Genomic DNA, 18,901 nt, shown 5'->3' with positions numbered 1-18,901 from the left:
TAAGGTGAGAATATAATTTTGCCTTAGTTTGGAAGCCAAAATAGTTGAGGTCGGTCCAATTTGAGGGTCTAAAAGAGAAATTTAGAAACAAAGGGAAGTAGTAGGAAATACCTTCAAAATACGGTAACAAAGGGCACCTATACCTACAACTAATTGAGCTTCTCCAATACATGCCATTGCTTGTTAATGCCAAGGTTGAATTTTCTTTAATTTCTAGAACTTATTTTGGCTATTATTTACGTTAATTAAAAAGAAATACATAATCAAGTTGCAAAAGTCATAGATATTGAATTCATTAAGGAAATTGGTAGCTTTCAAGTTTCATTTATGCATTGAAAGCTTTGAAAAAAAATGCAAAAATCTTGTCCGGATTGGTTGGTTGGGCCAATTGGATTGGGAATCGATTGGGATATCGGTTCGGAGAAAGACATTAGACTGATTGAGTCAAGAATAGGTATGGATTGGTTAAAGCAGACGAAAAACTGATTTTGTTTTTAATTTATGAATTTTAAATGATTTATTTACTTGAATCGGACAAATCGGTTGAACTAGTTGAATCGGTGGTCTAGCTAGTTCGACCACCAATTCGGTTCTGAAACATGCATCTTTATTACTTAAGTGAAGAATTAGGGACAAAGCCAGACTTATTTTAGGGCTAAAATTGAATTTTAAAATTTTGAGGAGGTCAAATATAATTTTGTCATTATATTAATTAATTAATTATTTCAAATTTTAGAAGGAAATTAAATTGAAAATTTATCATTTCAAGGGACTAAAGTACAATTTTATAATTTAGTTTTTTTTAGAGGGACTAAAATGAAAAATTTTCACCTACTTTGCGATCCTTGTGAAGAACTTTCTAATACTTAAAACAAGAAGAAAAATGATCAATCATAACTATTCTTTTTGATACAATGCCTAGAACTACTCATAGCCTCCATCCAACCCATAAATAGGAGGATAGTGCGCTTTAACACACTCGAACCCAAATCCTCCTGTATTGACAACAAAACCCATGTCAATCGAACTAAAACTCAATCGACAAAATGATAAATTTTTTGAATCATGTCACCCATTTTATGCAATAGCGAAAGTAATACTTAAATGAAATTGCTGGTAAAACTTAAACCTAGTGGCGACGACTCTCTAAGATGAGAAATTTATACTTTAGATCCTTTGAAAGTAATAAATTTATATGTTAATATATGGTAAAATTATATTTTAGTCTTTAAAAAATAATACAATTTGATATAATCTTTCTAAAAACTGACAATGGTATAAAATTTTATTTTGTTTCCCCGTAAAAATTTATAATTCAATTTCGACCCTCATAAAAAGGTTTTTATTAACTTCACCTTTATCAAAAAAATGAGGTTACCACCTTAATTCACGTGTTAAGTAAAAAAGTCGCTATAATAAAAGGGTCAGGAGAAATTTCTTACTTCATCAACACTCTAAAATTCAGCTCGACCAACACCAAAGCTGACCAATTTTTGTTTTTCCAGTGGTCAATCTTAAACTCATCAATCATGAAAATATATATATCAAAGTCTTAAGGTGCTACCTAATTTGATCAATCATCATAACCCTATATATATACACATATATTCGGCCCTTTTTATTACACATTTGCAGCTGTTTCGTCACCAAATCATCTGCTGAACCAAAAATGGCAACAACTTCACATCTTTCTTCAATGGCGATGTTTTTTATTTCATTCTTTGTTTTATTGATGGGAAATGCTGAAGGGGAAACTAGGCACTATACATTCAATGTATGTATATATATGTATGTATGTATGTATGTATGGTTATTTTTGAATTTGAAGCTGATGGTTTTTGTTTTTTTTGAATGGTTAAGATTCGATATCATAATGTTACGAGACTGTGTCATACGAGGACCATTCTGAGTGTGAACCGACGGTACCCAGGGCCACCATTAGTGGCTCGAGAAGGTGATCGAGTCATTGTTAAAGTGGTTAACCATGTTGCAAACAATGTTAGCATTCATTGGTACGTAAACTTTCATATTATCATATATATATATATATAGTGGTGTTCATAGCTCGACTAGGTCAATCCATGAATGATATTAATTTACATAATTGTTTAAAGTTTTCGGCTCGAATTATGAGCATCAAAATTTTCCTCCCAAATCTGTCCATATTACTTTTGTTTAATATTTGTAGGTTAAAATATATCATAGGTATCCCAAATTTGAAATTTAATCTATATACTTTTATTTGAGGAATAATCCTTCTACTTTTCATATTTCAAAATTTAGGTCTAACTATTAACATTGTTAAGATTATTTTGTTAAATTCAGGTTCGTTATAATATCATTTTTTTAGTTACATTGCTACCAAGTGAATATTTTTTTATTTTAAAATGTCACACTAACATATTTACCAAAAAAAAATAACAGTGTTAACAAATGGAGTTGAATTTTGATATGAAAAGTAGAGAGATTAAATTCCTGAAAATAAAAGTATAAGGACTAAATTCTAAATTTAAGAAAGAGTAAAATTTAATAATTATATATGTTTCTTTTACTAATGTTATAAATATATTCCTTTTATTAAATTTCTACACAAACAATTTAGCATACCTTTTAATATGTATATTTTTATAGCATAATATACTAAATTTTCATATTATATCCATTGCGTTATATAAAAATACATGTCAGCTAAGCTCGAACCTTGAACATTAGAGATTAATTGACTAAGTCCTTTTATTCAAGCTCATTGTTCGTATATAATTTTTTTTACCTTAGTTTGCTTAAATATTGAACCAATTTTTAAGTTTAGACGAATAAATCAACGAATTTTAAATATTGATCTGTATTGTTTTATTATATGGAACAGGCATGGAATTCGACAACTTACGACAGGATGGTCAGATGGACCTTCATACGTAACACAATGTCCAATTCAAACAAATCAATCATACATATACAATTTCACAATCACAGGACAAAGAGGAACCCTCTTATGGCATGCTCACTTTTCATGGTTAAGAGCAACAATCCATGGACCTATTATCATCCTCCCAAAGCACAATCAATCTTACCCATTTCAGAAACCCCAGAAAGAAGTCACCATCATACTAGGTAGGTCGAAAAGAAAATAAATTTGCATATTAAGTTAAAAAGTATTCGTGTTTTCTAAAACCAATATATATATGTATGTTTATATGTTTGAATTTGGGGTTTCAGGAGAGTGGTTCAACGTAGACCCGGAAGCTATAATTAGCCAAGCACTCAAAACAGGAGGTGGACCCAATGTTTCAGATGCTTATACTATCAATGGCCTTCCTGGGTTACTCTACAATTGTTCTTCTAAAGGTATGAGTTTAATGCATTATAAGTTTTGTTGATACACGGGATGGTGGCAGATATGGTCGGTTCACCCTGTTTAGGATAGGGTGAAGAGTCGTTAATATAGATGGTTAGAGTAATGGTTGAGGAGAAAAAAAGGAGATTTAGGTTTGGCAAGAAAGATGAAGATAGCGGGTAAGCTAGTGCTCTCCTTCGGCTCTTGTACCTTAAAAGTTTATTGTTATTATCTCGAGGCATTATGTGTCGAGTTAGCATTGGCGGATTAGAGACATGTGACATGACATAATAGATTTAGGTAGGAGCAAAATTAGAAATTTTTTTTGGAGTAGAAGTAAATTATATATTTTTATGAGAGTTAAAATGTAAATTTTTCATTTTAATAACTTATTTCTTTTTAATTTTAAAAGGACTAAATTAAAATTTTATTATTTTAAGGAGGGGTAAAAGTATAAATTTTATCATATAATAACTTAAACTATAATAAATTTTAAAGGGTCAAAAATGAATTTTCCCATTTTAGGGGGTGAGGCCTTGCCAACCCTCTACCATTATTCTTAGGTTTAGGTTGGGTGGCGCTAAGATGTGTTCGGGATAATCTATTTACACCTACGATTAATAAATGAGTCCGCTAGTCAAGGCAGCCCCAAAAATGGTAAATTAGCTTTATAATCCCTTTAGTTTTTATAAAATCACAAGTTAATATAATGGGAAATTTTCACTTTTGACTCCCAAAATTTGTTATTGATTTTTGGCTCCAAAGCAATATCCTAACTTCGGCTCTGTCAAGCAAGTTGCTAGCCGAGGGATCTCCCTGAGAAGCCTTAGATGAGAGTGACAGCTCGAAACAGATTGGATTCCTAGCTAGCTTTAGCAAGTTTATAACAACATTTAAGGTAAATTTGTAACATGTTTAACATGATTGTGTCTACATAATCATTTGCAGATACATACAAGCTAAAAGTGAAGCCAGGGAAAACATATCTCTTAAGACTAATCAACGCTGCACTCAACGACGAGCTCTTCTTCACCATAGCCAACCACACATTAACGGTAGTCGAAGGCGACGCGATATACACAAAAGCGTTCGACACCGATAAACTCCTAATCACCCCGGGCCAAACCGCAAACGTTCTATTAAAAACCAAACCTGAATACCCCAATTCCAAATTCCTCATAGCCGCTAGACCATACTCCCCCGGTCAAGGCACATTTGATAACTCCACCACTATGGGCATCCTTGAATATGAACACCCATTTAAAAAACCATTCAAAAACCTCACTTTAATTCAACCAAATCTCCCACAAATTAACGACACACAGTTTGTTTCAAATTTTACAATGAAATTTCGTAGCTTAGCCAATTACGAATTCCCTGCAAACGTACCTAAAACAGTGGACAAGAGGTTTTTTTTCACTGTTGGACTTGGGACAAGTCCTTGTCCTAAGAACACAACTTGTCAAGGTCCTACCAATTCAACTAAGTTTGCAGCTTCGGTTAACAACGTGTCGTTTACGTTACCTTCGGTGGCAATTCTTCAAGCTTATTATTTTGGACAATCGAATGGTGTTTACACGACGGATTTTCCGGTGGAACCGATGGTTCCGTTTAATTATACAGGGATTGCACCGAATAATACGAATGTGATGAATGGGACTCGTACGGTGGTGTTGCCGTTTAATACGAGTGTGGAGCTAGTGATGCAGGATACCAGCATTCTTGGTGCTGAGAGTCATCCATTGCATCTTCATGGTTTCAATTTCTTTGTTGTTGGACAAGGGTTTGGGAACTTTGATCCGGTTAAGGATCCGGCGAAGTTCAATCTTGTTGACCCGATGGAACGGAATACGGCCGGTGTGCCTGCCGGTGGTTGGATAGCCATTCGGTTCTTAGCAGACAACCCAGGTAAATAACTTGTTTTCGGATCAATTCGGGTTATAAAATTTTCATGTTTATTTGGAGATTGTAGGTTTAGATCATTTTAAATTTGGGTGATTCAAGCTTTTTCAAGGCTGATCATTATAAGTTCAGATCTTTTTATGGCTCGATCATTTTACTTTATTTGTTTGAGTCATTTTAAATTATTAGTTGGGTTTTTTGAATTTGGGTCAATTTTTAGTTTTATTTTGGACAAATTCGAATTATCAAATTATTTAAGTTTTTACGATCAAATCAAGTCATTTCAGGCTTTAAATTCGAGTTGATTAATTTAAATTTGAGTTTGAGTTGTTTAATATCCTGATCTTTTTGAGTTCAATCATTTTGGGTTTGAAGCTTGAATTTTTGAATTGGATCATTACGAGTCCAAATATTGTAAGTTTTAATAATTTTGAGTTTTGATCATTTCAAGTTTAAATTATTTTGAATTCAAGTCAATTTGAGTTTGAGTTGAATTGATTTAGGTTATTAACGTTTTATAATTAAATCGAGTTGGGTTGAATTTGAGTTTAGACGGGCAAAATAAAGGGCATGCAATGGCCATGCCCCCTCAATAGAAATGGTAAAAACTACAAGTTAATATAATGATAAAATTATACTTTCAACTCTCTAAAAATTTATTATTCATTCTTAGTCCCTTAAAATAAATTTCTAGCTTTTACCTCTTAGCTAAAATCAAAATTGAAAATTTTATTTACGTACGTAATTTCATGAACATGCAAAAATTTGTTGCTTCTTTTCTTCTGATTTGTGGAATCATGTTAAAAACTATAAACAGGGGTGTGGTTCATGCACTGTCACTTAGATGTTCATACAAGCTGGGGACTGAAAATGGCATGGATAGTGTTGGATGGTCCGGAACCGAATCAGAAGCTGCAACCACCACCGTCCGATCTTCCATGGTGTTGATATCGAGTAACCATTACTGATCTTCTGCAACATTGATTCCGCGCTACCGTTACCGTTCCGAATCGCTCTATAGCTATACAAAGTAACCATGTCATTCACTTTTTGGTCATCGTTTTTGAGTCTATCAATTATGAGTCGCCTACATTTCTTCATTGTAACTTTAATTTCACGCCATTGTGGAATTGAGTCTATCGATTAGGTTGTTTTGTTATGTTTTGAGGGCATAAAACAGCAGTTGAGGTGTAAACATCTGATGGATTTGTCTTTGGTTTAATTTTAATAATGGTTTGTTTGTAATAATTAAGTTTAAGCTGTTATCATTACTTATTTGCTGCAAATAAAAGTTATGTAATTTCTTGCTCCTAAACTACACTGCCCAAAGTTCAAAACATCATTCAAAACATCATTGCAAGCTATAATCCGTCAAATCATATTGAATTTAAGAAATATTCTTCTACTCATCGATGAGTACTAATCCACCGTATTGATTATCGAATTATTGCTTGAAATCACTAATCAGACCTTAAATAACCCGACTCAAAAAACCAGGGTGAATGATAAAAAAAACCCAACTGAAAAACTTGAATAACCCAAACCCGAAATGGCCCGAGAATTGAATAGATAAGAAGAGGAGAAATTCCATTGAGAAAAGAAAAACACCTTAAGAAATTTTTATTAGTGTTAAAAAGGATTTTACAGTTCTTTTACATGATTGATACACTTTGTTGCCTATTGATTTGCATATGATCACTTCTACAATGATGCCTTCTTTATGAACAAGGTGTCAAATTACAAAACCTACCATTAAACCACCTACACAAACCATAAGCTCCAAAAAGGGTAAAGGGTAAGAGAAGGGAAAAACCGAAACAAAAAGAAGAGTAAAACCCCATCAAATCCTATTTCTAAATTTAGTACTGCTTTGCCTGGTTTAACTGTCAACTTACAGGACCCTTTTTTCTCATCCTTGACGATTATCGGTTGTTGTAACGACGGTAATGGTCTTTTTCGCAAGGTGACGGCATCTGTGTGGTAGGATAACTTAAAAAGGGTATCATATGGTAAGCATTTATCAATCCCTCAAGCATCGAAAAATTCGTTATTGCCAAGGCAATGTAAAGGAAAAAAAAGAAGTGATATGTCATTTTGATGTTGATGAAGTAGATACTCTATCGTAAGCAGTTCGAAAACGAAGACCGTTACCTATGTGTCTTGAAAATGGGCATATCCAGCAGAAGATACTTGGACCCAATACCTAAAATAATTCAGATGGCAACAGATGAAAATATGAGCTATAACCATAAAAATTAATGAGAAAACAGAATAAGGCAACGAATGAACCGAGTTAATGGATATTACCGTTGTTAGATTTTCGTAGGCACCAAGATCATACGGATGCTTATAGACAGTCCCTCCTTTCTCCGCGAGCCACATAGCTCTCACCCCTTCGTGATACTGCCGATTTAATTTTTAAAAAATCAAGGAAAAGTAAAAAAAAAGGTAAAAGTACCACGGAGGCCCCTATACTAAGAGTCGGATTGCATTTTGCTTCATTTACTCAAAAAATGAGCAAATTAGCCCTGTAAATTAAATTAAAGAGCAAACTAGTACTTCTATTAAAAATTTCATCCATTTCTACGGTTAAAAACTGATTCATGTATGTTGACATGAGGTACACGTAGCATGCTACATGTCACTGTTTGGTTATTCTGTCAACCATGCCAGTTTTTAATAGAAAGGACCAATTTGCTCTTTGATCTAATGTACATTGCCCATTTTTTAAGTAGAGGGGGCAAAATGCAATCTGACTCCTAGTACAAGGGCTTCCTTGATACTTTTACCGTAAACAAATCGTTCTAAATGCCAAAGGCAAGTAGCAATGAGCAAAATACAGAATAAATGTTTTTAATTACCTCAATTGTGGTCTTATTTTGCAAAATAAGGTAGATATGCCAACCCAAGAGAACACTTAAAGCTACACTTAAGGGGACTAGCAACAGTCCAGAAATAACCTGAAAATGATAAGCGATAAGCATTACACGAATACATTAAATTCTAGCTCTAAAAGGTCGGTAACCGATGACATTACATATGCGACTCTGAAAGTATCTGCACTGTGCTGCTTATCATTCTGGGAATCGTTCATTAGGCTCCCCACTAGTAAAATCTGAAATTTAAGAGAACCAAAATGAGAAAAGGACCAAACAGTTTCGATCAAAGGGGAAACACATATGTTTATTTCGATATGGCATACCAGGGAATAGATGCAAGCAATCACGGCATATACAACGAAGACGAAGAAAACCTTGTAGTTGGCGTGGCCGACACAATTATTTATCCAATTGCAATGGTGATCCTTATAAATCAATAAGAGCGGTTTTAGCACGTTATTATTGAGGGCATTCGAGACATGAAAGAACGACAAAATAGATTTGCACGTACCATTCTCAGAATGCATCTTTTGCAAACACGACAGTGATGTGCACGAGGAGGCTTAAAACAAGAACACTTTTGGCAAAATCTCAAGTCCCCTCCCTAGAAAAACATCCTGAACAAAGGTCACAACCTAGAAATAGATGGAACAAGATAAAAGCTATGCAATAAAAACATAAGTCTATTGACCTCCCAAACACGACAAACTCAATTGTTTTGGTTCCAAGTTATTGTTAAAATGTGAGATCAATCGTGATGCACAATTACGTCAACGTATGCTTTTAAGTTATCCATTTTGACAAATTAGGAATTACAACATGACAGAAGATGACAATTGTTCCGTGGATTATGACAATAAAAGTACCGGTTCACTGCCGGAGCGTCAACATTACACCAATGATGCAGCGCCAGAATAACACTCTCATTTATGATTAACTATGAAATAACACATAGCAGAATTCATTACGATAATAGATCAAATGTACAAACATGCGACAATGACATAAGCTTAACTATGAATACAGTGCAGCTAAAGGGCATTAATTTTACAATGCTTTTTTTAAACACACTAATGGACAGATTATTTTTACTTGATTTTCCGAATAGATCATCAATTCATCATAGATTAGAACAGCCTCTTGACAATGCATTTTGTTCATCTATTTTTTGTTGGCATCTTTGACACAGTATGAAGAATATAAATTAATTATACAGATCTCAATAATCCAAAATTTCAAAACTTTCACCAAATCTAGGCATAATTCAACCCCTAAAGATCCTTTTTTTTTTCTCCCCATATGCAAAAATTGCTAATTTGCACGCAATAATCGAGAAAAATAAAAGAACCCCAACATTAATCTCTTCATTTCTAACAAAACCAAATTGGAGAAATTAATATTTTCATTAAAAAATTCAAAATTCATCGAAATTATTACCCAAAAAAAAAACCAAAAATCAAACCTTAGCAGACATAGCAAAGAATAGAAATCTGCAATCTTTCTTTTCTCTTTTAAGCGTACCTTGCGTTTGATCTCATGGATAGGAACTTCAGGATCTTCAATGTCGGGCATGAAAGAAGATGGGACCCGACCCGGATCCGCCAAGATGGCATAGGCGTAATTTAAGACACACATGAAGGCAACACCGGTAAAAGCGATGGCGTTCATGATACCAGGTGAGGTCATTAGACCAAACCAACGATCAATGAAAACGAAGACCGTACAAAAGTAAATGAAAACGATGGCCGATACGACAACGGTTACAGAAAAGCTGAAGCCTCGCTTCATGGCTTTTCGTTGTAAATTTTTTTATATAAGTAATGTTCGGACAGATTGGCGGAAACGCCGGCGTGACAAACGACGGCGTCTCCGGTGGTGGTGGTGGTGGTGGTGGTGGTGGTGGTGGTGAATTTCGAGGTGGATCTTTTTCCCTTTTTTAAAAAAAATGGATTTTTTTGGTTTGCGGGGAAATTTTGGAGCTTTAATTTGGAGCGGTCTCTAGATGGTGCGAAATGCTGTGCCATTGAAGTGTTCTTTCTTCTTTTTTTCCACGAATAGCCCTTTCATTTCTTTTGAATTTCAAATTGGCCCCTGTTAGAATTTTGTTTTACATTTTGGTACGTATGAATTTGGTAATTTAAAACGTATAAAATTTAAAAATAAGAATTACAAAATTAAGAAATTTTATTTACAAAAAGTCATAACATAATGAAAAAAAATCCAAACTTTTGTTAAAATAATAAAAAAATTCCAATTTTTTCAAATTTTATTTTATTTTTTATCAGTTCAAAATAATCCGGACTATCTCTTATTATATGTTACCGACGCTTAAATTAAACTTAAATTTGAAGTTACATACATGAAAGTGGATAATAGTATATCAAAACTAGTTCGATGTATAAATGAAGTTAGGAACGATTTAAACAAATACTTTTATTTTTTTATACAACAAATACTCATATTTATATTATTAAAATATTAGTACAAAATATTAATAATATTGTTTAGAATTTAAAATTATTATTAATTAATTTTATTAAAATAATAAAAATATTAATTATTTTATGTTATTAAATATAAATGTCTATTTAATAATATTAAGATTTACAATATTCAATACAATATTTTAATATTTTCAAAAAATAAAAATTTATTTATTTTTGATAAATTACATTCTTAGAAAAAAAAAGGGAGAGCTGTTTTTATAAATTGTCTTATGCTTTTCAAAAAGGAAATGTAATTTATAGTAAAATTGTTTATTTTTCATTGATTAATAAATCATTTTTCGCTAAATAAAATTTATTTTTGAGACAAATATAAGAAAATATTAATTTACTATTATATTAATTTGTAATTGTTAAAAGACTTAAATTTTAAAATTTTAAAATTTGGGACCAATTCGAAACTGAGATTATAGTTTGATGGCATCAAAACGCAATTAACCCTTAGTTACATATAGTTTTTTAGTAGAAAATAAATGAAAATAATTACAATTTAGTACATGTAATTAATCATGGTGGCTTTGATATGGATTGGGATTTGCAATTTTTTATTCTAGATTTTTCGATATTCAATAATTACATTAGATTTTAATATATAAAATCTTAAATCAAATTGGGTTAGATTTTTAAACGGAGATTAAACTCTTTCAATAATGTGTTCTTCATTCATGGAATTTGAACTTGAAATTTTTCGTAAAAAACATTGATCTCTTTACCACTTAACTCGACAGGCATCGATAAGAACCCTTGTTTGAATTGGGTATATATATTTAGGTCCATCTTTACTTTGGGCTTTTCTTTTACATCTTAAAAAACTAAAATAGTGTCATTGAATCAACACTCAAAAGCTGGCCCATACTCTTCAAGGTCTTAAACCTTAAAAATAATCTCTACAACCCCATTTTACTGTACTCTTTGCTAAAGTATTAATTTTTTTGATTGGATTTTTTTAACATTTTATCAAATAATACCCTAGTTTTTCTATTTTTTAAATATTAAAATTTAAGTCCAACTGTTAAGTTCAGGGACTAAATTTCAAATAAAAGTATAGGGACTAAATTTGAAATTTATGTAGAGTAAAAAGCATATTTTGAACTTTGAAAAAGCAGTTTAAATCAATTACTTTATTATTGTCTATTTCTTTTGATTAACTATGCTTTTTGGTACAAAAGAAATATATATGGTCCCTCCAGAGCATAACATTGTCAACTTTGTCATTAATTTTAGCCAAATAGAACCAAAACTCTGGCTACCATTTCAGTTTGAATTCAATTTCATCCCTCATTAATGCCTTCGTATGTGAGAACTGAAAATTTTGTCATGGAAAAATGATGCTATAACATGTGAAATATCTGCCATTTTTGTTTCCCTATAATTTGGCTTACATTTTCCACATTTTGCATACTATAGTACAAGCTCAGCCTTAAATATATATATGTATGTATATATATATATAAGTAGTCTACCTTCTCAAAGAGAAACAATACTAGTACGACCATTGCCATTTTGATCCGTGAATGAATACGAACTGGTATTATCAAATGTTGAGGACATGAACGAATGCAGAAAAGTGTCAAACCCTTCGCCAACTCCCTCGTATATCCTCGATGGTTTCAAAACTTCTGGTAATTCAGCCTCTCCGTCGAGATATCTCACAGCTTGCCTCATGTTAGGTCGTGCCATAGGCGCATCATTTGAGCAAATTAGGCCTAATTTAAGCACCAACAACATTTCATCTTCTTTATACTTGTCATTAAGCCTAATGTCTACCACATCGAAGAGCCTCCCTTGTGTAAACTTCTCCCAAACCCAATCAATCAACACTGGTTCCTCTTGTGATACATTGGACTCGATGGGTCTCCGCCCGCATGCGACCTCGAGCAAAAAAGCACCCAAAGCATAAACATCGGAGCTCGTTGTGGCCTTTCCTGTCTTAGGTAACTCCGGTGCTAGATACCCTAATGTTCCAACAACCCTAGTTGTCCCTGGATTCGAACCGTGTTCATACAGTTTCGCCAACCCGAAATCTCCTAACTTTCCATTCAATTCATCATCTAACAACACATTACTAGCTTTAACATCTCTATGAACCACAATTTGTTCATACCCTTCATGTAAATAAAGAAGCCCTGAAGCAACACCCTTTATAATATTCAATCTTTGTTCCCAATTAAGTACTATTTTAGGGTCATCAAACAAGAACTTATCTAAGCTACCATTAGCCATGTAATCATAAACAAGAAGAAGGTCACCTCTTCTCCTACACCATCCCAATAATTGAACCAAGTTCCGATGTCGAAGTCTCCCAATACTCGCGATCTCCGACATGAACTCGCGTAACCCTTGTTTCGATTCGTGAGAGACTCTCTTGACAGCAACTTGGGTCTTAGAATCCTTAAGCTTTCCTTTATAAACTTTGCCAAAACCACCATGACCAAGTAAAGCTTTGTCACTAAAACCATTGGTTGCTCTTTTGAGTTCATGGTAATCATATCTTTGTGGCCCAATTTCCAATTCCCAATCTTCAATCACATCAGCATTCTTGATCTTCATAAAGATATAAACAGCAACGGATAAAGCTGTTATTACAAGAACAACAGATGAAACCGAGACACCAACTGTTAAAGCTGTATGTTTTTCCGGTGGTCGGGGAAGTGAAGGTAATGAAGATAAATCAAGAGCTTGAGCTTCTCCATTGATTTTAAAGCTCCAACCCAGAATATAATGGGAACTAGCAAGTAAACCAGTTGAAGCTGAGAACCCAACATACATAAACTCTTGGAGAAAAGGTGAAAGATCTACCTTAAGCGACAAGATCGGCAAACTCGGTTTTTTAGAACTCAAAGAAATCGTTACATTAACAAGTTTTTCAACTGAGTCATACTCGATCCAAACTAGAATCGTTTCCCCACTCTGGAGACTAACATTTTGCTTCACCAAACCAACCCCATCGATGTAATAACCAGCAGGAAGCGAAGCAGTTGAGTTCAAGCTGTTTATGTCGATTCCAACATGGTTGTCGTTGATGTCTTGGAACTCAAAATCTTGAACCGTATCGAACTCAACCGCAACGAGATAATCAGACGAGTTTCCCACATTGGTAGCATTGAGGATCCCTAAGTACTGTCTAGGCAGTGCTTTGAGGTCTTTAGAAGCTGCGATTGTGAAAGCCAAGCCATGGCCACCGAGCTTTGGGTACTCAGGGACTATGGCCATTGCAAAGGTGGTTGAAAAGGAGAAAGCTTGGCCATTGCTGGAGTTTTTGAATCTAAATGGTGAGCTACAAAAGGCATGACCCTGTAAACGACCGGTGTCGTTTGTTAATTTTAGAATGCCATTGGCTTGAATCTCTGCACTTCCTGTTAGTGTTAAGTTGGTGCTGAGATTTGGGGATTTGAAACCTGGGAAGAAGACAGTAGCAGTGGGTTGGGAAGAAGAAGTAGAGATTAAAAGGGGGATGAGAGTAAGCAAAACCGGGAGGAAATAAGGCATTTTTTAAAGATAAATGGAGAGTGAAATCTAAAGGAATGTTGTGTGAGGTTTGAAGGAAGTTTGAGCATTTTTCTTTGGGGGTCTTTTTGTCGAGACAGAAAAGGGTCGGTGGAATACCTGAGTATTTTAGATATTTTCATTTTCAACAGTTGCTCTTCTGTTCCGAAAATTGAGTTTAAAATATTGTTCAAGTTTAACTCGAATAAAATATATTTGTATTAATTTTTTAAAAAATAATATATATACTTAGTGTAATTTAATAAGAAAATATCTCACTTTAATTTTTTGTACAAGCTATTTTTTGGTCTTATATTTTACCTAAATTTTTTCACTTTTTGGGCGAACCTTCAAGCTAGGCTAAGTGGCCCAATCCAGGGTCCTCAACCCATAAATAAGAGGATAATACATTTCAGTACACTCAAACTCAAGCCTTTTTACAATGACAACAATATCCATACCAATCAAGTTAAGACTCAATCGACGTTAAGATTTATTTATTTATTTTTAAGATTATTAATGTTAAGTTCACATAAATAAATAATTTTAAAATGATAATCAAGTACCACGTTAAAAGAATATTTAACATGAATACCAAATGATACGTCACGACTTTTAAATAAAAATAAACCAACTTTTTAATGAATATAAATATTTTTATAAAAATAAATATTAAATAATTTAACATACTCTACTATGTTAAACTCGATTAATAAATGAATCCCAAAATATTATTATTATTACTTAATTTAATAAACAAACATAAATAAAATTATTTATTTAATATTAGTGGAGTGCAGTGGCGAAATTAGGGGTTCACAAGAGTCCCGACCTCCCTAAAATGAAATATTCTTTTCATATAATTCTTATATAATTTATTAAAATAATAAAATTATATTTTTTATTGTAAAAATTATAATTTAATTTTGACTCGTAAAATTCTTTTTCTGATTTCAGCCCACACGGAGTGGACTTGACGATGCCATGCCATCCCAAACCAGACTCGAAAAGTCTGAACTGTTGACGAGAAAAGCATAGGTTTCATTTATGGTGCATAGGTCGAAGAACAAGACACATTTATGGAGTGGACTTGGTCATCCAGTACAATTGATGACTACTTTACTAGGATATAAAAATTGGGTTTCGAATATCTAAATTTGAGATTTATGTAAATATATTTATAAGTTTTCGAGTTTTATTACGTGTTTTTGTAATATTATTTAATATTGATATTATTATTAATTGTTTAAGAAATTTAAATTAAATAAAAATTTGAGTAAATTATATTAGTAGTAAGTCAATTATCAGAAAATTTTTTATTATTCAATTATGAAAAGTTACAAAACATTTTCTCAATTATTTAATTTTGTCTTTTTTGATCATCCAACTATATTAGATTTTTGTGTGTTCTTACTTTTATGTTAGTTCGTTGGTGATAAAAAAGATAAAATTGAATAGTTCAATGATAATTTTGTAAATTTTCATAGTTGATTGATAAAAAAATACTAATAACGGTAACTAGTGTAATTTACCCTAAAAGTTTGCTTATGTGCCTAGATCTGCAAACATTTTCGCTAATAACCTTGCAATAGAATGTCTAAGAACAGAGAAAGAAAGTTGCTTTGACTTAAGAACGATGAATGACACTGGAGCGGGATCTTTGCTCGTCACACCAAGAGAACCACATTGATAGCAGAAAGAGGAACGTTTTGATAGAAGGAAAGGCAAAGAAATGCAAAAGATCAGTTTTTTGGGAGCATTTACCTTTTAGGAATCTGGCAACGACACAAGCTTCTATGGTTTACTTTTGGACAGTGGGTACCAGTTAAATCTAGATTGACTTTTAATTTTTTTTTTCAATTTCATTTTGTTTATTATTTTAATTATTGTTTTCAATTATGTTTGTTTATTCACTCTCGTAAACCCATCTTCAATGGGTTAGTTTGTACTTTGATTTGTTTTATTATAAAGTTCAACTCGATTCATTTAAAAAAAATGTACATAAAAAAATCAAAAAGGTTAGAGCCTTTGCTCCCTTATTAAATGGAATAATAACAATTTCAGTCCCTTCTAGGTACAAAATTTTCATTTTAAACCTTGTTTAAGCAAAATTTTTACTTTTTAACTCTTCAAATTTTTAAAATTTTATTTCGACTCAATATTGAATTTCTGTCTTCACCCTTACTAGTTACTCAATTGATTGAGACAGAGAATTAAATTTTGAGAATCAAGCTAAAAAATAATCATAATTCTTAGTCAAAACTTTGAAAATTTAGGGTTTTTTTAATAAAGATACCAACATACGATAATCCATTAATTGATTTGTGAGTTTTCTTTCTTTGAATTTTTTTAATTGTTGAAAAAAAAACATCATTGTTGATGTTGTCTTTATTTCAACAGTTCAACGTAATGTCATTTGAAAGGACAACATGTGATTAAGGTTAGACAGATTTCTTTATTCAAAATTGAAGGCTTAAAAGGACAAATGATATTATTACCACTACCATACTTTGTTTCTTACTTTTCAATTACAAGACACAGGAAAATATCCAAAATTTTTTTTATTTAAGTCTCTGTATTATTAAATTATTGTTATATTTTTTCTTGTATTATATGCACCAATTAAAAACTCTTATTTAATTTTTTATCTACAGTTCAATTTTTTTTATTAAACAACTTTGAATGTCACATATCTGTGAATTAAAATTTAAACATCTTTCTTTTTCGATATCTAACATTAACCGTCAGATCGACTTGGATCTAAGGTACGTAATTTTACTCATCAATGGGTATTGATGCACTACACCGATCATCGAATTGCCGCTTGAAGTTCATTGGCTAGATTTAAAAAAAAAATACTTTACACCCCAATGACTTAAACAAAATTTTTTGAATAATTCATTAATCATTTGTAACTTTTTAAAATTAAATGATTAAAATATAAATTTAGTAATAGTTTAGTCACATTAGGGTAATTTAGCCTACATTTTAATGGGATAAGTGGTACTAATAATACTCTAGATATCTTTTATAATTTAGGTGAGGAATGGGACAATAAAGCCAAAATTATATATATATATATATATATAGATTTGATGGCTTAATAAAGATTAAATTGTTGTATTAGTCTTTATATTTTATGAAAGTTATGAATTTAATTTTTGTACTTTATTTTTCATCAATTTTAGTCTCTATATTCGAATTTCGAAATTTTAACTTTGATCCAAATAATAGTAGTTAAATTCGTTTAGTTAAATTCAAGTATTAGTCATGTATTATGCATATTTAGCTCATATTCTCTAATTGAATCATTCTAACATTCTTATAATTTTTGAATTTTGAAATTTTAGTCTTGACGCAAATAATAGTTGTTAATCCATAAACTAAATTTTTGGTGAGTAATTTGTAATAAGCTGACATGGTATTACACATATGATAATATATATATGTTTGTGCATAAAATTTTGGAAAATAGCAAAAATTAACCGTTATCATTTGGTAAGGACTGAAATTTTAAAAATTGAAAAATACAAAAACTAAAAATGACCAAATTAAAATATAGAGACTAAATAAACAACTTTTACAAAGTACAAAGATTAATATAATAAAATTCAACCTTTAACAAATAATTAAAGCACAACATATTGTCTTGTAGGAACAAAAAGGAAGGCTTGCATATATTTAAATGCTAACCACACATGCACAAACTACACTACCTAACTTGTAAATCGAATTCTGATCTCGAGTACGAATGAACTCTCTTTCGACTAATGAAGCTAGCTCCCGAGTTCATCTTCCTAATATCATAACAAGGTATGAATTTGCATTTGTGGATGAAAGGAGTATCACTGACAATATCATACTTGCCAAGAGCTTGGGATAGGGGAGATCAACCTTATCTTCAAGATGTGCCTTGAAAATTAAAAACATTGTTCTCATTAATTAGTTTAATCACTAGCTGGAGCAACCCTAAATCATAAGAAGAAACTTTCCATAAATTGGCTTTAAATTAAGTTGAAATTTTCACAGATAAAATATTGGAAAGCAAATAGTTGGAGCAATGCATGGGCACTCATGGTGTGCTTTTTCAGACAAATGATCATGTGCTTCATATTTAAAAATGATGTAACAGTTATTTAACTACTACCAATACTGACAATCAACAGTGTTGCCTTGTCGGTTCATTAAAGCAATGAACCATTTGCGGTAAACAAATGACAAGAATCTAAAATGGCTTCTCTTGTTGGCTGTGTTTTATGGTATTCTCAGTATTAAATAGTACATACAACCACTACTGAAAAACATCACCTTGGGCCATGTGGGAACTTAAAAGAAGAGCCATGGGGTTGCTACTTGCTAGTCCAAATTTCCCACAATGAGCTGAGATTTATGCATCCACTTGGTTTAACAACAATTTACCTTTTTATCATTCAACTTCAAAAAATTACAAAATGGTCATTGAACTATTCGAAAGTTTTTATTTAAGTCACTAGGTTGTTAAGTTTATTTTTTTTAAAAATTCAGTTAGCGAGTTTTAAGCGACAATTCGATAATTGGTACTGTGGGTTTGTACCCATTAACGAGTAGAAGAACATATCTTAGATCAAAATCAATCTGATGGTAAGTGTCGGAGATTAAAGAAGAAAGTTGTTTAAATTTTAGTTCATAGATTCGTAATGTTCAAAGTTATTTCATGAAAATAAAGTGAACTATAGAAAAGAAGGGAATGAGAGTTTTTGATTGGTACATGCAATGTGAACGGATAAGGCTATTTAATAACGATTTTAACAGTCCAA

The 18,901-nt window shown here is 32.0% G+C and overlaps 3 protein-coding genes across 3 annotated transcripts; 1 reads left to right on the top strand and 2 right to left on the bottom strand.

The window, feature by feature from the left end:
* The first annotated feature begins 1,615 nt into the window (after positions 1-1,615).
* On the top strand, positions 1,616-6,551 carry LOC107958003 (laccase-17). Its single transcript, XM_016893647.2, has 6 exons — positions 1,616-1,774; positions 1,861-2,012; positions 2,867-3,111; positions 3,217-3,345; positions 4,283-5,242; positions 6,054-6,551. Exons 1-6 carry the CDS (start codon positions 1,670-1,672, stop codon positions 6,182-6,184), a joined length of 1,722 nt encoding a protein of 573 aa, XP_016749136.2. The 5' UTR covers positions 1,616-1,669; the 3' UTR covers positions 6,185-6,551.
* A 275-nt stretch (positions 6,552-6,826) lies between these two features.
* On the bottom strand, positions 6,827-10,139 carry LOC107958002 (probable protein S-acyltransferase 16). The gene is made up of 7 exons (XM_016893646.2): positions 9,637-10,139; positions 8,627-8,719; positions 8,439-8,540; positions 8,274-8,351; positions 8,098-8,196; positions 7,544-7,639; positions 6,827-7,439 (listed from the first exon to the last, which is right to left on the bottom strand). Exons 1-7 carry the CDS (start codon positions 9,901-9,903, stop codon positions 7,326-7,328), a joined length of 849 nt encoding a protein of 282 aa, XP_016749135.1. The 5' UTR covers positions 9,904-10,139; the 3' UTR covers positions 6,827-7,325.
* Positions 10,140-11,914: 1,775 nt separating this feature from the next.
* Positions 11,915-14,218, bottom strand: LOC107940893 (L-type lectin-domain containing receptor kinase S.4). Its single transcript, XM_016874355.2, has one exon. It carries the CDS (start codon positions 14,106-14,108, stop codon positions 12,087-12,089), a length of 2,022 nt encoding a protein of 673 aa, XP_016729844.2. The 5' UTR covers positions 14,109-14,218; the 3' UTR covers positions 11,915-12,086.
* Positions 14,219-18,901: the final 4,683 nt, after the last annotated feature.

This window comes from Gossypium hirsutum, chromosome A01 (genome assembly GCF_007990345.1).
Source record: "Gossypium hirsutum isolate 1008001.06 chromosome A01, Gossypium_hirsutum_v2.1, whole genome shotgun sequence".
Taxonomy (NCBI): domain Eukaryota; kingdom Viridiplantae; phylum Streptophyta; class Magnoliopsida; order Malvales; family Malvaceae; genus Gossypium; species Gossypium hirsutum.
The sequence above is the reverse complement of the archived record's forward strand: the minus strand, read 5'-3'. Positions and strand labels throughout refer to the sequence as shown.

Excerpts from the sequence above, each read along its gene's own strand:
- LOC107958003 (XM_016893647.2), top strand. The coding sequence starts at position 1,670 with ATGGCAACAACTTCACATCTTTCTTCAATGGCGATGTTTTTTATTTCA. Across the intron at positions 2,013-2,866 it reads AACAATGTTAGCATTCATTG|GCATGGAATTCGACAACTTA; the intron begins GTACGTAAACTT and ends TATATGGAACAG. Across the intron at positions 5,243-6,053 it reads GTTCTTAGCAGACAACCCAG|GGGTGTGGTTCATGCACTGT; the intron begins GTAAATAACTTG and ends AACTATAAACAG.
- LOC107940893 (XM_016874355.2), bottom strand. The coding sequence starts at position 14,108 with ATGCCTTATTTCCTCCCGGTTTTGCTTACTCTCATCCCCCTTTTAATC.
- LOC107958002 (XM_016893646.2), bottom strand. The coding sequence starts at position 9,903 with ATGAAGCGAGGCTTCAGCTTTTCTGTAACCGTTGTCGTATCGGCCATC. Across the intron at positions 8,352-8,438 it reads TTGCTTGCATCTATTCCCTG|ATTTTACTAGTGGGGAGCCT; the intron begins GTATGCCATATC and ends CTTAAATTTCAG. Across the intron at positions 7,640-8,097 it reads AAAATAAGACCACAATTGAG|TATCACGAAGGGGTGAGAGC; the intron begins GTAATTAAAAAC and ends TTAAATCGGCAG.